Consider the following 24,352-nt stretch of genomic DNA (forward strand, 5'->3'; position numbering starts at 1 on the left):
CTTCACCACAATTATCATCAAAAATGAGAGTTTTTCCAAGTTAATTTATTTGGTGACTTTTGGCTCAATAACATTGTTGTTGTCATTTAAAAAACCTTGATACCCACGTTCAGATACAAGAGAGACATTTTCATTTGGTACAAAAACATTGTTTATAAAAAATGTTAATAAAAAATTATGTCAACACAAATGGTCCCTTACAAACTGGTCATTTATACAATCCCAATATCCCATTAACTGAAATGATCGAAGGCATACAAGTGAGAGAAAGTCTGGCAGAACTGCATCCCCTTTCATTGGAATTACTATTCTCAACTCGGGCAAACCTCATTAAGGGGAAATTGAATTTTCTCAAATATTCCCATCCGGTTTTATTCTGACACAAGGGATTCTCCTCTCCTTTTGCCATAATTTTGTTCTTTGCACTGTTTGGGTTTTTTTCTTTGAAGGCATGTTTCAGTTTGTTTTCTTTTGGCTCTTTTTCCTCTGTGGTTCCGAAAACTGGACTACGTTGAAATATATGACAAATCCCAGAAAATGGAGAAAGGAGAGGATGGAGACCAGCACTGGAAACAGATCGGGCAACTTTGTTGGGGGCTCCAAACACACGCTCGCAAAGCTCAAAACAGCCATGGCCACCAGTGAAAACCAGAACTGTAAAGACAAAGTGAACAACACATTTCTTTATCCACTAACAGTGATGAAGAATCACAACTAGGATGCTTTTAGTCCTAGACCAGGGGTTTTGGGGGGGGTCTGTTTTTTTTTTTTTTAAGTCTGTGTTGTGTGTGTGTGTGTGTGTATGCATGTTTGTATATTAAAAAGGTTTAAGGAACAGTTAACCCAAAAATGGCATCCCAGAAGTGTCTCTTTCTTCTGCAAAACACAAAGATTAAAAAAAAAATTATAATAAAATCTCTCCACTCTGTGGGCAAGTGAATGGTGACCAAAACTTTGCAGCTGAAAAAAGCACTTAAGGCAGCATAAAATTAATTTAAACGACTCCAGTGGTTTAATCCATGTCTTCAAAAGCCATCTAATCCGTTTTAGGGTGAGTGTACATCTTTCGATTGCAGTTTCTAGATATGAACAAATTTCAAGCTTGATTACACTTCCTAGTGTGTGACACTTACACAGAATGCTAGATGTCGCTAGGAAGTGTAATCAAGCTTGAAATCATGATCGTTAGCGAAAATATTTTGGTCTGTTCTCACCCAAAACCAATTGGATTGCTTCAGAAGACAAGGGTTTAAACACTGGAGTCTCATAGATTAATTAAATGGATTGCTTTAATTTTTAATCTTTAATTGCTTTTTGGAATTTTTAATGTCTGGTCACCATTCACTTGCATTGTAGGGACCTACAGAGCTGAGGTATTCTTCAAAAAATCTTTGTTTTCTTCAGGAGAAAGAAGAAATTCGTACACATCTGGGATGGCATGATGGCGAGTAAATTATTAGAATTTAAATTTTTTGATGAACTATTCCATTAACATTTAATAAAATTTGACATTAATGTTTCAGCTTTCCAAAGGCTGGTGGTCAATTGTTCTAAAGAGATTATTCTAGCCATTGTCACCTTTAGCTGCTCAATTAATATTTATTAAGTGCCATGCAAATACTGTGCATTTGAAATAAATGTTCTCTTCAGGGTTTCATATCTACAAATACTCAAAGTAAATATTTTCAAGGTAATGTTTACATTTATTTTGCAAACAACATGTTGACTTTATATCAGCTGTTTTTACAAAGTGTACATGGTTTTTTGTAAATTTTATTATAGCTGCCTTTATATTTTAGGTAGGGGGTCTCTTGCAAGCAGATAATCAAATTTAGGAGTCCTTGGCATCAAAACGTTTAAAAACCTCTGTCCTAGATAAATGAGACAACAGCACGATACAGAACCCTTCAACTAGATGTTTATTTTCCACCCTGTTCAGGATGGCGAGTAGTCTCAGGGAGGGTGGCATAAACATTAACATGTCTATTTAGGACAGATGGAGTGAAGGATCAGTGGAAGTGCTGGTGTGAGCAACACGACCGGCCCATGAAACCCTACCTCTATCATTGGGCCCCCATATTTATGTCTCTTGTGTAAATAAATATATCTAGGCAAACCTGTGTTAATGACTCACGCTACATAAATAGGCCATCTCCTTGTCTCGGACATTCACGCAAAGAACTGTTGAAACGTTCAGACCCAAAAAGCACTAGGAAGAGCAAGGGGTCGAACTAATCTGAAAATGATGTGCAACATTGACATCAAAGTTAACTTACTTTCCATTTGATGATCTGGCTAAGGTTGAGTTTAGGCAGACAGTACCGAGAGACTTTGAGGTACAGGCCCAGCCTGAGCTCTTCATCTGTACTTCTCTCTAATGCAGCGAGCAGATAGAGACCCAGAAAGAGGAATGCCAATGAGGTCACCACATACGGCAACAGTAAACCGTCCTTCAACAGCAGGGGGAGCATGCTACAAAGAACACACAAATCACATAAGCATTAAAAACAGGGGGGTTATATATACACAATAACTGATTATGGTTATTACTGCTTGTTTCTCACCAAAATGACCTCACTTTTGGGTCATTTTAAGCTTTAAGGTATGGTCACATTTGCATGACAAACTTACGTAGGTGGAGAAGCCATGGCCAGATGTTAAGCATGTGACAAACCAGCATACTCAGTGAAAGTGAAGTTAAAAAGAAAAAAAGCCTTGTCCATTGTGAATATTCAGTGTAGCTGTGTACGAAGCCCCGCCCCCACAGAGGTCACTGCCAAACCAAGCAACTTCCTATTGGTCAAAGTGGCGAATTCACCTGTCAAAGTTCACCAAACTTGAATGAAATCTGCGGGGGGAAATTCTTTGTCAACTGTAGTCTATCGTGCAATATTCAACATCACGCGGATTCCCATTGAGATGACTGTATTTCACCCTCAGAATTTCGCCAAAGGTAAATGTGCACCCAGTAATTTTTCTCCTTTTAAAAATGTTCCTCCTAAAGAAATTAATTGTCCTTTTGAAACACATATATATATATATATATATATACACACACACACACACACACACACACACACAATCAAGACCACACACATGAGATGAGGATTCTAGTCCAATCAGTAACCTTATAAAAGCCATTTTATTCTACATAGGGCAGGGGCGCCCTCATGGGCGCTGCCATTTTAGATTCACATGACCAGCTGAATACTACTCGCTTAATCACAGTAACAATCATGTTATTTGACACTTTCACGCTTGGATTAAATTAATCATGGCTGATTGTGAATAGTGAATTTCTACAATGGCATCTGTAACTGAAAACGTCATGGTTACTATTGTAACCTCCGTTCCCCGAGGGAAGGAACGAGACGTTGTGTCAAATGAGGTGACACAAGGGGTCTTCCTGGGACGCCAAACGTACCACGGCTATCTTAACCTTCTGAAATGCGTCGGGGAAGACAGTCTTTCCCGGTCCTATTCTTTCAGGGGGAAAAGCCCCTGCGGAGGCCACATCCTGCCCAGTCTATGGGGAGGTAACATGTGGCAAATACACCAAGAGGGTTGTGAAGCCGTACGGTGGTAGGTCCAACCTAATGAGGGGGGACTCTACAAGCACGGCGACTGGGGCAGCGGTGCTGCCCAAGGGAAACATGGGTCCGCTGACAGAGAGATCGGCTCAACCCTGAGATTATAAAATTGGCAAAGCTATTGGGTGTTGCCCAGCCCGCTGCTCTGCAGATGTCTGCTATGGAGGTGCCATGGGCCAGTGCCCACGAGGATCCCACACTAGAGTGTGCTCGAACCCTGCAAGGGGGCGGGTACGGCCTGGGTGTGATAAGCACCTCCCTGGAAAATTCCCCTGAGAAAGAAGGTCCTTCCTCAGGGGAATTTTCCAGGGAGGTGCTGTCGTCAGGAGTGTAAGATCCGAGAACCAGGTCCGGGTGGGCCAGTAAGGGGCCACCAGGATGACCTTTTCCTCGTCCTCCCCGATCTTGCACAGCACCGGTGCAAGAAGGCTCACTGGGGGAAATGCGTACTTAAGCAGCCCCCGGGGCCAGCGCGTCGGTCCCGAGAGGAGCTCCTGTCAGGGAGTACCAGAGCGGACAGTGGGAGTTGTCTTTGGAGGCAAAGAGATCTATTTGTGCCTTGCCGAATTGGTCCCATATCTGCTGGACCACCTGGGGGTGGAGTCTCCGCTCGGCGAAACCTGCCGCGACAGCGTGTCCGCCATCGTGTTTCGGTTGCCAGGGATGTGAGTAGCGCGCAGCAGCTGACTCCAAAGGAGGAGATTGCGGGTGAGTTGTGACATATGACGAGAGCGCACGCCGCCTTGGTGATTTATGTTCGCTACCATCGCGGTGCCGTCTGAATGGATCAAGACGTGCTTCACCTGGATTTGTGGGACAAACTTCCGTAGGGAAAGAGATACAGCACACAACTCTAGGCAGATGATGTGCCAACGCTGCCGGGGTCCTGTCCAGAGGCCAGCGGCAGCGTGCCCATTGCACATGGCGCCCAAACCCTGTCAGGTGGTGTCTGTGGTCACCACGACACGTCTGGACACCTGCTGCAAGGGGACTCCGGTCTGTAGAAAGCAGAGGTCTGTCCAAGGGTTGAAAGACTGATGGCAAGGGGTGATTGTCACACTCTATGTGCCGTGGCGCCATGCCTACATCTCGGGACTCGAGTCTGTAGCCAGTTCTGAAGCGGTCTCATATGCATCAACCAGCTTAGGATGCCATATGCCCCAGGAGCCTCTGGAAAATTTTTTTAGAGGAACCGCTGTGCTGGGCTCGAAGGGAGCGAGGCACCTGAGCACTGACTGAGCACGCTCGTTGGCGAGTCATTGAGACGGAGTCTAACTCCATGCCGAGAAAAGAGATGATCTGAACCGGGATGAGCTTGCTCTTTTCCCAGTTGTCCTGAAGCCCTAGACGGCTGAGGTCCCTGAGCGCACAGTAACTCTCGAGAGTGAGCCAGGATGAGCCAGTCGTCGAGGTAGTAGAGTATGCGGATGCCCACTTCCCTTAGTAGAGCAAAAGCTGCCTCTGCGAACTTCATGAAGACGCGAGGGGAGGACCTTGTACTGATACGCTTGGCCGTCGAACGCAAACTGTAAGAAGGGTCGGTGTCGAGGCAGAATGGAGACGTGGAAGTACGCATACTTCAGGTCTACCGCCGCAAACCAATCTAGCTGTCAAACGCAGATAAGAATCCGTTTCTTCATGAGCATTTTGAACGGGAGTCTGTGTAAGGCCCGGTTGAGAACTTGCAGGTTCAAGATTGGTTGCAACCGCTTTTTTGTGTACAATGAAGTAAGGGCTGTAGAAACCCTTCATCTCGGGCTCTATCGCGTCCTTGAGGAGCAGGGTTGTGATCTCTGCTAGTAAGGCACTGGTTTTTTCAGCACGCGAAGTAGAGTAAACACCGCTGAAACGAGGTGGGAGCCGGGCAAACTGAACTCGTCAGTGCTGGCCTGCGCGCGGCGCCCTGACCCGAGGAACCGATCGAGTAGCCGTGGGGGGGCGGAGGTTTCCAGTCCAGCCTTGCGCTCACGGCGGCATAGCAGACATCTGCACGTCAGCCTCAGACTGGGAGAGCAGACACGAAGGTGGCAGCCCAGATGAGTCATCAGCATCAGACGCCGCTGTGACGCTCTCCGATGCAGCTGCGAATTCGTCATCCAATTCCGGGGGCTCAAGGGAAAATGCCGGCTGGCCGCGAGGCGAGCCGCACTCATCCTGAGCTCGGACCGAAGCAAGCAAGCATGCCGGGGGGGCGGGTGGTTCGTGGGGATTTACCCGGCGAAACAGAGCCCGTTGTTATCCCCAAGTCGCCGTCATCGCCAGCCGGATCATCCTCAATCCCGTGGGAAGAAGGAACGACAAGGGGGGGCGGCTGCTGAAGTGGCTTTCTGTCGTGAGAAAAGCCACGACCGCAATGTTGCCATGGCTATGTTCTCGCACTGAGAACATAAATCATTCATAAAACGCTGCCTGCGTGTGATCACAGCCCAGGCACGCGAGGCAGCTTTTATGAAAGTCAGAAGTGGAGAGAAATCAACCGCATCCAGGAACTACACAGAGGCGGAAAGACATCTTTAAAAAGACACGTCCTGAAAAGGACGTTCAAGGCCTGCTGTGTATTGCTCTTTTATGAGTGGGAACTCAAGCACTTTTAGGGGAAATAAAGTATTTTTAGGAGGAGAAACACTCTTTCAGGCAATGAAAGTGCTGTCGAAACGCCCAGGGGCGTAGACTGCACAGCGTGCAGAGAGATAGAGAGAACGCCAGCTGGAAACGTGCCGTAGATCCTACAGCAGTGCTTATCGCCAGTACAGGTGAGTGAAACAGTGGTGAACTCAGCTTGCTGTTGCAACAGTTGTTCGACTCCGAAGAAAGATTCTGACTGGCACTCGCTGCCCCGCTTCCCTTTATGTCCGGGGCGGGGCATGCAAATTCTGTCTGCCAACTTGACATAGGCCTTTTCTCAGGTTCAGAGGTAAGTTTGGATTCCCAGGAACACCCCTTATGTCACTTCATTCAACACAACGTCGAGTGAGTGACAGAAGGGGAACTATTGATTTTGAATGATGCACTAAGTGTCACTAAATGACACAAACAAAAAGATACTGAGTGCGCCTTTAAAGTGAAGCACTATCCACTGCCATTGTATTTGCAAGATGCAGGGGGATTTTGTGCTTTCCGCATAAGAAAAATGTCATATTGGGTTGAAACGAGTAAACTATAACAGAATTTTCATTCATTTCAATAAACACAGCCATCATGTTAGACCTCACACAAGTATTTATCATTGGAAATGTAATTGGAAATGATTATATCAAGAGTAAATATTACACTTGGGCATGGAAGTAAACTGTCACAGCTTAGCTGTTTCCATAGGCATTGGCTGAAAAACAATGACTTGTGCACAACCTGATCCTATTAGCAATAATACTGCCATTGAGCAAATGTGTTGACAAAATAAAACAATCTTTGTGTTGGCAGAACAGGTCATGATGCAGAAAAAAAAAAAACAATACGAGCTATGAATTTCGATGGAACCACATTTTAACATAATTAGTAAAAAGCGTTCAAATTAATGGTGTGTGTGTTTGGGACATAGAAAACTGTGGCAATGTGTTGTCTATACGCTCTTGTGGATATTTTCCCTAATAGTCCAACAATTACTCTGTCATACAATATAATCCAATTATCTTCCATAACAGAGAGTCATGTCTTTGGCAAAAAACATAAATTTGCAGCACTAAATCGGCTATTATAACTTTATTCATGGAAGCAAGCAGTATGATTCTAGAGAATGGTGGGCTGTGTTTATACAAAGGGGTCTTAGTTTAATGGTATGTGGACTATGTCAAGTAATCCAGTGATATCCTTACACTAAACCATGCACACAACAATTACTGTTGACAGCTGGGACTCCCCTATCAGCTACTTCTCTTCCTCTCACTATATAGTCATTTGCTGACTTTGTTTCCATGGCCTTGAGGATAACATTATTTATAGTAATGTGATTTGAATTTTGTAACACATATAGCTTGATATCTTACCTGAAAGTTGACGTTAACAAAAACCAGATGGCAATCAGAGGGATTTCATTGATGACAAGACAAACTGGCCTGTAAAACACAGATTTGACTTTTGAGACAATATCTACATTGCAGATATTTTTATATGATGCCAATTCTATAATTATATATTTGAAAGGGCAAGGACTTGGTATCGAAATCATCCCTCCCCACTGATCCAGTAATTACGCTTCCTCCGTCAGCAATCTTCTAACACCTATATAAACAGACACTCCTAATCCAGAAACATGCCTTACTGATTGACCAACATGTGCAAGTTGTAATACAATAATTAAAAGCTGTTGCTTGCAGCTGGCTGTGTGTGTATATCATGTATAACATACACCCATCAGCCATAAAATTAAAACCACCTGCCAAATATTGTGTAGGTCCCCCTCATGCCGCCAAAACAGCACCAACCCGCATCTCAGAATAGCATTTGGAGTTTCTATTCTTCTCACCTCAATTGTACAGAGCGGTTATCCGAGTTACCATAGACTTTGTCAGTTCGAACAACTCTGGCATTCTCTGTTGACCGGTCTCATCAACAAGGCGTTTCCATCCATAGAACTGCCACTCAGTGGATGTTTTTTGTTTTTGGCACCAATCAGAGTCAATTCTAGAGACTGTTGTGCATGCAAATCCCAGGAGATCAGCAGTTACAGAAATTCTCAAAGTATCTGGCACAATCATCCATGCGATTATCTAATCAGCCAATCGTGTGGCAGCAGTACAGTGCATAAATCATGCAGATACGGTCAGGAGCTTCAGTTAATGTTCACATCAACCATCAGAATGGGGAAAAAAATTCTCTCAGTGATTTGGAGCATGGCATGATTGTTGGTGCCAGATGGGCTGGTTTGAGTATTTCTGTAACTGCTGATATCCTGGGACTTTCATGAATAACAGTCTCTAGAATTTACTCCAAAATGTGCCAAAAGCAAAAAAAAAAAAAAAAACATCCAGTGAGCAGCAGTTCTGTGGATTGAAATGCCTTGTTGATGAGAGAGGTCAACAGAGAATGGCCAGACTGGATCGAACTGACAAACTGTGGTGAGAAGAATAGAATCTCAGAATGCTAATCTGAGATGTGGGTTGGTGCCGTTTTGGAGGCACAAAGGGTCCTACACAATATTAGGCAGGTGGTTTTAATGTTGTGGCTGATCAATGCATGTACTCACAATAACAATGTGAGATAAATTATTATATGGGATGGTTTTACCTGTATTTTAGACAGTTTTCATTTGTTATTTTTTTGTCTTTAATATGTCACATAAACACTTCAATAGAACTGAAATTGTACCAGTCCGATTTTTGTGAAGTCAAGACCTAGATAATGCGATTGAAGCTTGGTTTCGTCCAGCACGATTCTTCAAAAGACAGATGTAACACAGTACGTGTATTACAGGTACTTCCTCAACGGATGTCCTTCCTTCAAACATTTTATTATGCATAGTGTCATAAATACTGTGATGGATGGATGGATGGATGGATGGATGGATGGATGGATGGATGGATGGATGGATGGATGGATGGATGGATGGATGGATGGATGGATGGATGGATGGATGGATGGATGGATGGATGGATGGATGGATGGATGGATGGATGGATGGATGGATGGATGGATGGATGGATGGATGGATGGATGGATGGATGGATGGATGGATGGATGGATGGATGGATGGATGGATGGATGGATGGATGGATGGATGGATGGATGGATGGATGGATGGATGGATGGATGGATGGATGGATGGATGGATGGATGGATGGATGGATGGATGGATGGATGGATGGATGGATGGATGGATGGATGGATGGATGGATGGATGGATGGATGGATGGATGGATGGATGGATGCTTTCTTTTCTTTTAACCCTAATTTATTTCACTTTGTTGCACTTGTTGAGTTCCTGGTCAAAAATGACCGGCCATTGGAAAGGAATGTATAAGACTGCAAAATATAGAAATATTAAGTGTTCAGGAGCATCCCAATCCTTTAGATGAGCACATAGGTGGATGTGGGTTTACACAAAGTTCTCGGACTCAACACACAATGTATGTCAAGTGCCCTTTTGTGCATCATCTTTCCATGTACACGGAGGAATATTTCAAGATCTACTGATCATATAATGTTGTGATTGGGCTCGCTTAAATCGGGATAGTCATATGTATGTTTCAGGAAGTAATAAGGAAAACTGTGACAAAAAGCCACTGTTGTTTTTATATTTGTGTGTGTCTGTGAATTTCATACACTAATACTCATTGTAGTTTGGCCTCTAAGTGAAACAAATTTGCTCAATGCATTCGACTAATTAAGAACTTTCCAACGATATAGAACACATGGCTCTCTCATCTTTTACAAAACCACAAATTGTGGCAGTAAAAAAAAAACCTGTCACAATTACTAAAACATTTATTTGATAAAAAGATCCAACACAATATCTTGAGATAATATGCAAAATGAGAGATTTATAAACAATCTTAGTGGGCCGGTCAATTCTGAACAGGAACACAAAATGTGTTAGCAAATAAATAAACACAATAAATTAATAATAAAAAAAAATAAAAAAATAGAACAGAACCCCGCACAAAAGGTTAACAAGCAAAAATCTGGGTTACAATGGGGCAGGAAGTGAATGGGGCCAATCCATAAATGTTAAAATACTTAAGTACAGCCACAAGACATAAACAATATGTGTTAGCATGATTTTAGTGTGATACAATTTACAAATTTTTCTGTGAAAAGTTATACAATTTTACATAATTGTTGCAACGACTATGAAAGGCAGAAACCCTAAAACGACCATAAAAATTATGATTTAAAAAGGTGCATCAAGTAATTTTTTCCTCATTAAAAAAGCTGTACTCTTTAAGAAATTAACTGTAATTTTGTAATAAAATGAAGACTCTAGTCATATCAGTAATCTTATAAAAGCTGTTTTATTCTACATGGAGAGGGTCCGCACATGGGGGATGTCATGTTAGATTCACATGACCAGCCAGATACTACTCGCTTAACCATCCTGTTATTTGACACTTTCCCTCATTGATTAAAAGTTAATCATGGCTGACTGCTATTTGTGAATTTTTACATTGTCATCTGTATCTGAAAACTATTGGGTTTGAATGTTGCTGCACCAGGCCACTAGGTGTCAGTGTAAGTCTAGGACGATAAACAAGAACTCCGTGCACTTTTAAACAATGATTTAAGCTTAACATTTCTGCTTTTATCCAACCCCCACACCGATTCAATTCCATAGTAAGTGCCTCACTGTAAATCTTTGCATTTTTTTTTTCTTAAAGAAAAAGGAGGGATGAGTCCAAATCATTTTTTGTGGTAATCAACATAATGCCACAAATGTTGTCAGTTGAGGTAAACTTGTATTGATTGTACTTGTATTTAACCTAAAATATTTCTTTAAATTGGATAGGCAACTAGCCAGCCATTCATGGGTTTTTTAGTATTTTTTGTATAGTGCTCGGTTTTGTTTGCACGTTCTATAAAGCCTTGCACTGCAATTAACTACTTATCTAAATTTGAGGTGGGACTAAACAATGTCAGGTGGAGCGTGCGTTAGAGAAACCGGTTCAAAAACATTCAATGATTATTAATCAAACAATCATGATTTCTGCAGTTGTACAGTACCACTCTTAGCGCATTAATTACACACTTAACCTTCTACGGTCTTATTGCAGTACCACATATAGGAATACACCTGCATAACACTAAAGAGGAAATTAGTGCACTATTACTGAACAAATAGTTAATAATGTTTATTTAGTTTGTTGTGCTTGTATGAATCGTGTCATAAAATATCAACAAACAACATTGTATTGACCAAAGTGCTGTTTACAGCACTTTGAGTAGTAGGAATTATATTAAGATGCTTACAAGGCTGCTAGAAGGATGGACTTCTCATGGACTTGGAAGGAGAAAAGGAAGAATGCCAGGGAGGAGTTCACCTAAATAAAAAACAGACTGGGACAGTCAGTGGTCGAAAATACATATAGTTGAACTGTCATATGTAAACACATGATCATAACACCACTTACCAGAGCGAGCTTGAACTGCCATAGAGTAGGTTTGGATAGCAATTTTAACGATGAAGGCAGGATGAACAAGAGAGTGAGAGCAAAACTGTAAGCACAAACAAACCAAAATAATTTCATTGGATATGTCCATGCATTAATGACAGATTTACTATACACACAAACAGAGTGGAGAAATACGATCAAGAGCCCCGGATGCCAAAGCCGGTAATCTATCCCATGAAACTAGAGGAGGCGGCTGCCTGATCTTTTTATACATCCTCACCATCAACAAGAAAGATCCCAGCATGCAGGAAATGCACTAAATACTGGCAAGGCCTTGCGAGCTCTCACAGAATTACTTTAACCCCTCAATCATCACTCCCTTGGAGGAAAGGTGTGTTGGAATGGTGAACATGGCATAGGTTTAAGGAACCTCCATTAGAGTTGAATGACCCCACTGGGAAAATGATCTGGGTCCAACATGACTGATGCGATTGTGACAGGTGTTAACAGTATACAAAGAAAGTGTGTACCTGAATCAATTTTTATATTATTTAAAAGGTACAGAGTTCATTAAAAACCAAATGATATCCTCATTTACATAATTTAACAACCACAATACACCCATATGTCTTTCTTCCGTAGCACACAAAAAGCTTTAGTGACCATTTGCTTTCATTTTATGGAAAAAAGTTGCAATGAAAGTGAATGTTGACTGAGGATTCTGCGTAACATCTCCTTTTGTGTCCCATTAAAGAAAGAAATTCAGTTTGGAACAACATGAGCATGTTTAAATGATGACAGAGTTTTCATTTTTGGGTTAACTATCCTTTTAACAAACATTTTCACACTTTTCACATGAAACACATTTAGCGTGGGTATTTTTAAAACAACAGTAATATCCATGAGGTTATAAAATTGGATGTACAGCACAGCCTTATTTATGAAGTCCTTCACACAGATAGTGTTCATAAAAATATATATGCCCATGAGAAAAATGATAGACTCTGCACAAATAGACTGAACAGAGACACAAACAGAGATAATTCCCTTCAGAAATGTGTACTATCAAAGACCAAACCCTAGCACCTGCAGATTCATGTCCAAAACCAAATCTATATACATTATCAGTAACTTCTCACAATCTTTCTGTGCCCTCCACTATAATCAGATGTGTTTTGCAAACTTGGTAAGAGGGAACAGGGTGAGAGAGATTGATAGGAGATACATAAAGAGAAGAAAAAGAGAAAGGGTGGTGGGTAAATGGATGGGGAAAGATTACCTGAGGAACAGCTGAGTCTCTCTGGACAGCAGGGTCTTGATCTTTATCAGCACATTCAAGCTGCACCATGTGTTAGCCACTTTATCCTGTCAACAAACACATGCTGTCAAAGTCACAAAACTAATGCGCTCTGGACACAATGAGAACGACTGATACGCTGAGCGTTAGATCAGTTTTCTGTTCTTTAAAAACAGTTGTCCAACTCTGTGCAAATGATGATGGGATTTTATTAATTTATCTATTCTAATGCTTTACATGCATTTTTAATGGGTTATTGCATGTAATTAATCACGCACTCGGAGCTGTATGTAAATTCCATAAAACTGAATTTTTCTACCATCGGAGCAATTCAAGTTTGTGTGTGTGCCGATAACAATATCCGATCGTTACGATTTGTTTCCCCGATTATTTAGGTATCCGATAGTTTGGTGGTTTTGCTTATTATGCTACCTTGTTGAAAATCACTAATAATGAATTACACAACTTAGAAAGAAATGTAAATAATACATTTATTCTCTAGGTCTCTACATGTTGTCCATGTTTTCTTCCTTACGTCATCATGGCAACGTAAAATTGGATATAACTACACAGAAAATGTGTACATTTTATCACACTAAAATCATGTAACACATTGTTTGTGTCTTGTGGCTGTACTTTTTAAAACATCAAGTATTTTAACGTTTATGGATTAGCCCCACTCACTTCCTGCCCCACTGTAACCCAGATATTCATTTTTTACCCATGTGCAGGGTTCTTTTCTTTTCTTTTCTTTTCTTTTCTTTTCTTTTGTCTTACTAACACATTTTGTGTTCCTGGTCAAAAATGACCGTCATATTGCATATATTATCACAAGATATTGCATTAGATATATTTGGTCCCAGATTTAAACAAAATGCTGAAACAAAAAGCACATTATGATCTCACATTAACTTCAATGCGAGTAGCCTCTTGTTAGGCACATTATCAATTTAAAGTAATTCCACAACAGATATATTTCTTTTACACACATCACGAGTTGCAGGATAATAGTCGGATGCGTTTTTCCACCCCCCTTTGACAAAGTAATCGGCCCTGAATCTTCTGTTTTTGACAATCAGCCTATGTACAATGAAGCAGATAATTGCTTTTATTGTCCAACACATCAGTGCACCTCTAGAAATAACATGTCCGCTCATGACGCAAGACGTCAATAGTATCCATTTCCAGAGGCGAAAAGCTTTCATACAGAAAGATGTGACGCAACAGGTAAAGACAAATATCAGTCTGACACAGACAAGTTAAAAATATTGCAGACTAAATACAATAAAAATCCCTGTCTCAACAACCCTCAAAAAGGCTGAATACAAAATGGATTGGTGTAGACTGTAAACCAGTGATGGGCTCGTGTTAAATTATATGGAAAAAAATGGTAATGTTTATTCAATGCTTTCATCTGCAATAACACAACATATTTTAGCTTTACACAGTAAATATTGATAAGTATATGCAATTAATTGTTATTAATTTGATTGATTAGCAAATCATGCAACTAATTGATTAACATTTTTAGTCGATTGACAGCCCTAATAACATAAATGGCATAAAGAGATTTGTGAGATTTTACATTTTTATATTGTGAAACAAAGTACAATGTTGCAACATCATAAGAATTCATGATCATGCTTACAAAATTAGCACTGACAAATAAGGTAAGCATCATTAAATGGCATGTAGCTTTTGAAGAGAAAGCAAATAAGTGGGATTACTCAGAGTAATCATTTCCCAACTGAAAGTGGCCTAAAAATTCCAGTGGGCATTCTTGGGGAGCATTTGTACAAAGGGCAAGGGTGAAGTATTACACTCCCATAAATTTTCCTGACAAGGAACTGGGATGTCAAAAAAGCCATGCACTTATTTGTAAACTCACGGACACAGGGTTACATGTATGAAGCTAAACTTACGGCTTTTGTGCTGCATACCTAGCACATTAATACCGACATGTAAACTTGCGAAAACTCAGATTCGCCACCTGTAAAAGACTGAATTGCACCCTTTATGAAGCCAATCCACTATAAGAGCCCATTGACCTTTTCACTGGGGTACCTCCATGTGATTCTTCAAAGACAGGCAGCCTATAACAGTTTTGCAACAGTGGAATTGGTAAATGATCTGAAAGTTGCAGCCCTTCTTTTGAGAAACCCTCCATACTGCCAAGTCCTCAAAATCACAGCTGCTGCATTTCACAGCTGTGTGTCTGACCAAGTGGACACTACAGCTGAAGATGAGCACGAGGAATCACAGTCACCACCAATGAGACCATCTTGATTTGGTGCACTTGGAAAAACGTCCATAACGTTCCCTGCTCTCTGACCCAGATGTCAGTTTATCCAGGCCAAAAAGTAAAAATAGCATAAGTTCCACCCCTAAATCTTGCTTCTTTTTTTCCCTGTGGAAGCATTTTCATGGTGCAAACCAGGTTTAAGTAGTAGGGGGAAAAAATTAAAGATGTTTACGATCCATTTTTACCAAAAACTAATTCATTAAATGTTGGATTGACATTGTAAAAAAACCTTTTCAAGGGTGAAATACGTGAATGTAAAAAATAGTGAACCCTGAGTTTTTACAGTCACAATCAACATTATGCACCATCACAATCAGGTGTTTATGCAATAATTGAAAAAGTCTGGTTGACATGTTACTGAAATATTCCCAAAGGAATTCAGAGCGAAATTGGAAAAGAATCGAGAGCTTGTGAATCAAAACTGAATCAGGAAATCAGTCCTGATACTTGGCCCTAGATAACATGCTAACTTGTGCTAGAACATATGCATGCTGGCGGCTAAATAGTACCTAGATTTTGCGTCCTCTGACGAATCCATGCTAACAGACCTCCGGCTAAGCAGCTAAGACTTGCTCAGCATTTCCTGCATAATAAATGTTCAAGGCTCCAAGTTAGAACTACTCACACCTTGTATTTTATGTTAGCCTCATGTCAAGCAAATGCATGATATATTCTGGGCTCTCAGCCCTCTGCAGAATTTTCAATTACTTCTCACAAAACAGCACGTCCTGTGCCACTTCGACAGCAGGGTTTTGGGTGCCTTTTAAAAGCAAGCTGATTTACTTGTGCAGTGTTTGACTTGTACAGTGTTTCAGTATTGACTATTGACAAGATCAGACCTGGCTTTAGACAATGCACAGGGACAGAGCACTGGTTTTGCAATAAATTTAACTTTAGCCCCTTGTTTACTAATCACATCTAAAGGATGAATCCTGCTCTAGACACAATGGGTCTTATTTGGGCATTTTATGAATATAGATCTGAATGGCAACAACACCAGTGCTCAAGTTGTTCTTCAATTTGCATCTGTATCAATGAAAAGAGGATCTTTACTGTATGTATCTACTTATAAATAATATTCTGCCACTAGTGTTTTTTATGCATTCATGCATGCATACATACATACATACATACGACAAATGTAATGCATGTGGATAAGGATTTCAAGGGCATTTCCAACCTGACCCTGCATCAGACATTTTTAACAGGCAAACACATATCTGAAAAAGCCTCACAGAAGCAAAGCATCATGCTGATAAAAATGTGTTAAAAACCCATTCCTTAAGCCATAAATATGGCTTATTTATATAGATTTTATTGTCTTTCCCAAAAGTAAACCTGAAAAACTAAATCTGGTGTACATACTGCTGTGACCATTACCGAATAGTAACATTTTATTCATCCAATTTTTCTTTGCCCATGGCAAGGTATTTTCAGCAATGTTATAATGGGTTCAGGACAATCCAATAAGTAGTAAAGAACTTATTTAGGTGAATTTAAAGAGGTCATAGATGGTGTTGCATATACATTAGGTAAAGTACCTCAAACAGACCACGGTAGATGGGAAAAAGGCGATGAAGAACCTGTAGAAGTTGATGTGGGTCGGACAAAAAGGGCAGCCAACAGAGGGCAAAGGTCGCTATTACAGTCAACGAGATCTTGGCCAGTAGAAAAAGTCTGGATACACAAAAAGCACAGTGAAACATTTGTGCAACAATATATTATCATTACATCATTTATTTTTAAATCATAATAACAAAATATTATTTTATCCCGGGCAAATAACCTGTTGTACATTACAAGTCCAAACAATTCAATTAAAAAGTGCAACAGGTATTTTTATGTTACAATATCTGTTACAACAGTGGTCTTTATACTGATGTAGCATAAAAAGAAAATGTGTTGGCAATTAATGCTATTAAAAAATGCTAAAATAAAAACACAATACCCCCCTGCTATGTTGTAACAGCAGTTTTGTAATATTTTCTCATTAGACAGGAGTGTGCATCTCATGCAAATTTACATTATTTTACACATATTTTTACAAAGTACTATTTATTTAGGTGTCATTTTTTTGTCACCTTTAAATACGTGTTGCACATTGTCACATTTTTCCATTCACATGGGTTCAATTCAAATACCCAACAGGTCCCTTGACTCGATATATGCTTACAATATTTTGCTGTATATTGGAGCTGCTAACACCTCTCAGCTGTAGATATACAGTTGCACGCACAAGCATAGCAGGGAGGGTCAGGCATGGCCAGAGAGTCATCTGGTGATGTCTCTTCACAGGCAAACTAATCCATCAATACATATGCCCCCAAATGCCCTTGGTACATTGTTACTAAATAAACAAATGAACTATAGCAAAGAGCTGAGTGCTTGCACGGAGAATGGCTACAAGACCCATGTATAAACCTTACATATGAGAGGTTATGAAGTGATTTAAAGAGATGTCAAAAGAAATACAAAGTAAATACAATTTTCAAACCTATCAACCTGTAATTCTGTAATAATAAAATGACAAAAATCCAACCTGTATTGAAATCAAGTGGAAGTTGACAGAATAATTCTGTTATTCTCTGTAATAAATAAGATAATCAAGCTGTGGCATTTCCAGCTAAAATAATTGATTAAGCTCAAGATTTTTTTTGGCGTCAACGTGATTAAACTCAACTTTGGAATTTGCCTCTTAATACATAAGAAAATGTATTTTTGATGCATTCATCGCCATTTAAAGAAAGAAATCAAATCAATATGTAAATGTTTTTTTTTTTCATTGCATGCACATTAATGGTGCATTTCAGTCATAAGCAATATTTCATACTTGTTGAGCTTCAATAATCAACATTAAATTAATTTCCTTTAACTACAAATCTGTATTTAATTTATAAATTAATATATAGTTCAGGATGTTTTTTTCCTTTACTGATAAATGAGAGCCTGGATATGGGATTGTCTTGTGTGTCAATTGAATATGGGCATCTAAGTGCAAGTGCTCTTAAAAAGGTTTAGATTGTTCTCACCAGTCTTTTAAAGGTTTTAAAGTCGTATTAGATAAATGCATTAACTGTGTGAAATAAATGTTATGCTGTTACAAATATTTAAATAACTAAGTCAACACATTATGAAACCCTACTTTTAAGAAGTCTTGGCTTCTGAAAGTTCTGGGAGATCCTTATCAACCACAATTAGCCACAAGATGCAATGTTTTTACAACCCAAAAGACTCACCCTCGGCCAGTAAGGCCCTGTTTAATACACTTTCCCAGGAGGTAGCAGAAGAAAGGCAGTGAGTGGTACAATTGCATTTGTTTGTAATTGAGGGCAAGGGTGAAGGCCAAAGAACCAAAGACGTCCCAACCTAAACCAAGTCCCAAAATGCCCCACAGGGCAAGACCCAGGCTCACACAGTTATACCTGAAAATGCTGTTAAAGACTAATTAAATGCTGTTGGATATAAAATCATTGACTGATAAAACTGTTGAAAAGTCAAATTAAATAACTGTTTTGCTAAAAACATTATTGGGCAAATTAAGGTTTACATTTTCAGCACTAAATCTGACTGTGCGCACATAAATCCAAAACAAGGGCATAGCCAGGCAGTTACTATTGGGTGCGCCTCAATAAAAACGGATGGACCAAAATTTGTGGCCACATTTTTTCTCTCAATTTTCCTTGGCAACAGAAAGGTGGCGCAGTCAAACAGCTCTTTCACACTTTCAGTGTAAAATCTATTTTATAAATGTATATTTGTAGTAAAAAATATCTCTAATATTCTGGGTGGGACAGAGTCTAATTTGGGTGGGACCAGGCTCACACTTGTCTATACCACCGATTCAAAATATTCAATACTAGTGCAGAATTGCGGGGCACAGCGGTTATTATTTTTTTTTATTCTTTTTTCTCCCAGTTTGGCATGCCCAATTCCCAATGTGATTTTAAGTCCTTGTCCTTTAGTCCTTTAGAGTGCATTGGCATTCCAAATAGGGGAGAAAATTAACAAACAAAATAAATTTAATAAAAAATAAATACTAGTGCAGAATTAGAGTAAAGGATACTGAAAATGGCCATAGTCAATCAGTATAAGTCCTGGATACAGAAGTATGCAGAAGGCTGTGGCGACCTGTGAGAACAAAGACAAACAGTGACCAAATGACCAAATCAAACGCATCCCAATGATTAAAAAAACATGACAAACTACAAATCAGCCATTTACTTTTTGTTTAGGGGACCCATCACAGAGATAGAAGCAGTAAAGCAGGACTGCTGGAATGTAGATTAAAATATCTGCAAACAAAACTAGTTGGAACATACATGGGAGGGTTACATTTGCTGTCTCCAAAAAAAATATTAAAAACAAGAGAAAAGTAAAACTTGCTGTAACCATGTTACGGAGTTGATATTGAAGACTACAGGCATTCAAATACACTCCTAAGGTTACAAAATAGTGTTCTGTCATTTAAGCCATGCCCTAATATTAATTGACCAAAGCTAAACAATTAAATTAAATAAATTAACTTCACAAGACAATGCAAGAGAGTTGTGGTCAGCCTACTGAAATCCTGGAAACTGCTATGAATGAGGATGTTCATTGTAAATAAATAATCTCAAAACTGTTTATGAGTGGTTAGGTCTATGATGATTACAGTATTTCTCCAAATTCAGTAAATGGAATTAGGTCTAAAATGAATTACTGGAGTTTATACCTACCTGTTGTCCTCATGAACAACTTATGAGAGTGGCTTTCATAACCTCTAGATGCATGCAACTCTACCCAGTCAGGATTGAGTAGCTTTGCTCTATTAAAGAAAAAGTACATATGCACGCACGCACACACAGCCCACAAAGATCATAATCACCCAAACATATTCAACTACTACATTAAAAATATTTAATGGATGATGTACAATGTAAAATAAAACTTACACATATGCACACACCAGACTATGATATGCTGTCAGAGGAGGATAGTCAAGACCCCAATAGTTCAAATCATTATTTGTAGTATTAAAGTACCTTGTTTGGGGGAGAAAAAAACAAAAGAAAATATTAGGACAGTCCTACAAGACATTTCGATTTTAGATTCAATATTATGGCATTGAATAGAATTAAAATGAATATACAAAAATGGGTGAGTTTATACTTAAAGGAATATTCCGGGTTCAAAACAAGTTAAGCTCAATCAACAGCATTTGTGGCATAATGTTGATCAATTAGGAAGACTCCTCCATCCTTTTCTTTAAAAAAAAAACCAAAATCGTTGTTACAGTGAGGACACTTACAATGGAAGTGAATGGGGCCAATTTATGGAGGGTTTAAAAGGCAGAAATGTGAAGCTTATAATTTTATAAAAGCATTTACATTAATTCTTCTATTAAAACTATTTGAGCTGTTAATTGTTTATTTACAGTCATTTTAGGGTTTATTGACATTACATCATCATGGCAACAAAGTTGTAAAATTGGCTATAAATTTACACAGAAAAGGTTAGTATGTGACTTCCACTGTATGTGCCGCACTGTAACCCAGATTTTTGCTTTGTTTCAAAGAAAGGAGGGGCAAGTCAAAATTATGTTTTATTGTTTTTAAATATACATTTTTGTAGTTATCAATATTATGCTACAAATGCTGTCGATTGAGCATAACTTGTATACTATCAGGAATATTCCGGGTTCAATACAAGATGATTGAGGGACAAACCATTCTTGAACAGGTAGATTGTAAGTCACTTCTTGCCAGTGTCTCTGTGCCTCATAGTCACCGAACATTGGTGGTTTACCTGCACCTAGATTCCATTAATGAAATGGATTAGCAGAATAGTGCGACATACGAATTACTATTCAGATATATAAGGAAGGCTGTACTTGTGATTGAGAATTATTTCTTATAATCACATTCCTTCACAGATTTAGTATATTCCACTTGATTGTCATTTTAACCTTGTTCATCATGATTATTTGGGTCATTGTGACACACTCTCACTGTGAAATCATCAGGATTTGTACAACTTTTCTAAATTTGGCTTATTCGTATGATATCGTACGACTGCACTCTTTGAAATCCTACAAATTTCACTACAGCCAATGATGTTGCTCGACATCCTTCCATCTAATATGTGACAATTACTTGCTTCTGTCACACACAACAGCTTCCTATCATGTTTACACACTCTACTGATCGGTCAAGTTTAGATAAGGGGTTTGAGTAAGGGCAAAATATGAATAAGTATGTCCTTAACGCCACATGTGCAGAACTCACGCTTACTTCCGCATTAGACATCTGGGAATTTGCACATGATAAAATTGTACGAGTTTAAGCGAACAACATTGCAACTCATAAATTGATACGGCTTTTCATGAGATCGGGTTCTTATGATTTGGTACCATTTAAGACCCCAGTACAAGTTATGGAGTTTGTAATATTTAACTTTAATCAATTACAATTGTATTAGGCTTGCTAAAAAGAATAACTATTATTAAAATGACACATTGTTGTGAAAAGTCCAATATTAAAAGTACCATTTTCATTTATTGCACTAGTGTTATATCGTTATGTCCCCCGGACTGCACATCAAATATCTCTCAACCGATTTAGAATTACATTATCTCACTAACATTAATGTGTGGTGACAGTACAGGTTTTTGTGTGTGTGTGTGTGTGTGTGTGTGTGTGTGCCCTGACATATTGTCCACCATGTTGTGTCATTATACTGTAATGTTATAAAAATAGGTCTCACACACACTGGAGGGGACATCAGCCATTCAGCTGATGTTGGAGATATTTAAAGTTTGTAACTCTTCTGCTTTATTTGGGTGTTTTTTTTTTTTTACTTAATTTTTAGATGTTAGTCATATGTGATCGGTCCAATCTGTTATGGAACGATACACGGAAAATATATTTAAATTAAATATGTCAATAGCCAATATTTATGTTAACAGACTTAAAATCATCAGTATATAGGGTAACAAATGTGTTATATGCTAGATATTATTCACAGATCATGAAGGGACTAATTTTACCCACTGAATGCCCTGTTATTGCCCTCTCTGATTCGGCCCACCTAACAGGATGGACATCTGAATTATGTCATTTTTTTTTGTATGTCAACACATTTTTTTGCATATCCCTTTAACGATAAAACATAAAGATAGTCATTTTTAAAATATGTTTCATTTTTCAAAAGTTTCAAAGCCATTAAAAAAAAAGTCACAGAATTGTAGAAATGGCTCGTTCACAGATGAATGTATTGCTCCTAACTTTTCTTCTAGACTCGTTGACGTGTCAACACTGAGCATAAACGTGCAGGTCATTCATTGAATACAAACCTGAGTAAGAGTTAAAAGACACAGCCCATCTCGTCGTTAAACCGAGCAGCACGCACAGGGAAATAAGGCTCCAGTTCTCCATGTGTTTTTTCCTTCAATGTCTTTGATTTCAAATCATAAATTTGTCAAATCTATCATGCTTTTCTAGAGAGCACAATCGGCTGTGATTCACTTCCTGAAACACAACGTCAGCTGTGCGACATGAGAGGCGCCTCATGATGACATCATGCACTACCTAACACGTGGATTCAATTAATTACCGGTAAGCAGGTTCAACGTGTGGAGGAGTTACCTACCTCAGGTTTGGTTATGATTAGCAATTGTGGAACATGAGCTGATCATAAAATGAGATTGTTTGTAGCATATGCCTCAATCGATTGCAGTAGCCAAAGTATAACACTAGCTTTAGTTCTAATAATGGACTTAGGCCTACCTATGGAACATTAGCATGTAAAAACTCTGACAAGATGGCTTGAATTAACTGAATTTAGCCTGTTAAAAATCTTGAACAGTTTATTTTTTAGGCTTTCCTTCATTGATGAATTAGTGATGACTTATTTTTGGTTGCCCTATGTTTTTTTTTTTTTCGGTCTGATTTTTTATTTTATTTTTTTAACTGAGAAGCATAAAAAGCCTTATTTGATGTCCTTTTAGTCTGTTATATGAAAAAAACAAGGAGCACAGTTTCTGTTAAATGGTATCAAAATGGCAACAGCTCTCTGCTATTTGCTTTTAAGTCTGTAATGGTTTAATGTTTTAATCAATAATTAATTTACTCCACTTAAAATATTCCTGAATTCAATTAAAGTATATCTCAACTCTTAAAGGGATAGTTCGCCCAAAAATGAAAATTATCTCATCATTTACTCACCCTCATGCCATCCCAGTATAACTTTCTTTCTTCCACTGAACACAAAGACTTTTAGAAGAATACTTTAGCTCTGTTGGACATCATAATGCAAGTGAATGGTGGCCAGAACTTTGAAGAGTGTAACGTAATACACACCATTTTTACTATAAAACTCCACTTTAACATTATTTTTTTGTTGTTGTTGATTTGAATTCCTTGTGCATATCGCCACCAACTGGATTTACGATTTAAGTTAAAAAAGGACTTAATATGGTAGGCCTATATCTGTTTATAACCCACACCTATTATATAGCATCTGAAGAAATAGATTTAACCACTGGAGTCCTATGGATTCATTTTATGGTGCCTTAATATGCTTTATGGATCTTCAGATTTCTTAGGGATACACCGATCTGATACCTGGATTGGTATCACTCCAATACTGACGTTTTTATATGGATCCAAATCCGATACATTTACATTTATGCATTTGGCAGACACTTTTATCCAAATCGACTTACAGAGCCCTTATTACAGGGACAATCACCCTGGAGCAACCTGGAGTTAAGTGCCTTGCTCAAGGACACAATGGTGTTGGCTGTGGGGATTGAACCAGCAACCTTCTGATTACCAGTTATGTGCTTTAGCCCACTACGCCACCACCACTCAATACTGGACCTAATGAGTGTGTTAGTCATGTTTGTTCCTGTCAAGCTCCTATAATGTCATAAAAGCGCCATTGAAGTAGTTCATTTGACTCGTGCATTGTAGTGCTTCAAGTCGCTTGAAGACATGCGATAGCTCTGTGAATCACAAAAGGCTGTGTTTAATAAGTAAATATATAATATGCACGTGCTGCAACAGCGCTTTATTAAATGGCACTGCTCTGTTGGCACATACACTTGCAGTTATTTTTAGCCTTCACGCCTTGCCCAACATCT

The 24,352-nt window shown here is 39.0% G+C and overlaps 1 protein-coding gene across 1 annotated transcript; it reads right to left on the minus strand.

Annotated features, from left to right (window-relative positions):
- Positions 1–22,742, minus strand: alg6 (ALG6 alpha-1,3-glucosyltransferase). Its single transcript, XM_052141079.1, has 14 exons — positions 22,562–22,742; positions 20,937–21,021; positions 20,163–20,252; positions 19,947–20,035; positions 19,453–19,535; positions 19,295–19,359; positions 18,468–18,653; positions 16,773–16,908; positions 12,912–12,997; positions 11,651–11,735; positions 11,490–11,560; positions 7,574–7,642; positions 2,277–2,472; positions 1–654 (listed from the first exon to the last, which is right to left on the minus strand). Exons 1-14 carry the CDS (start codon positions 22,641–22,643, stop codon positions 457–459), a joined length of 1,521 nt encoding a protein of 506 aa, XP_051997039.1. The 5' UTR covers positions 22,644–22,742; the 3' UTR covers positions 1–456.
- Positions 22,743–24,352: the final 1,610 nt, after the last annotated feature.

The sequence above is a fragment of the Xyrauchen texanus genome, chromosome 13, assembly GCF_025860055.1.
Source record: "Xyrauchen texanus isolate HMW12.3.18 chromosome 13, RBS_HiC_50CHRs, whole genome shotgun sequence".
In the NCBI taxonomy this organism is placed as follows: Eukaryota; Metazoa; Chordata; class Actinopteri; order Cypriniformes; family Catostomidae; genus Xyrauchen; species Xyrauchen texanus.

Excerpts from the sequence above, each read along its gene's own strand:
- alg6 (XM_052141079.1), bottom strand. The coding sequence starts at position 22,643 with ATGGAGAACTGGAGCCTTATTTCCCTGTGCGTGCTGCTCGGTTTAACG. Across the intron at positions 7,643-11,489 it reads TCCATCCTTCTAGCAGCCTT|GCCAGTTTGTCTTGTCATCA; the intron begins GTAAGCATCTTA and ends TGTGTTTTACAG. Across the intron at positions 655-2,276 it reads GCCAGATCATCAAATGGAAA|TTCTGGTTTTCACTGGTGGC; the intron begins GTAAGTTAACTT and ends TTGTCTTTACAG.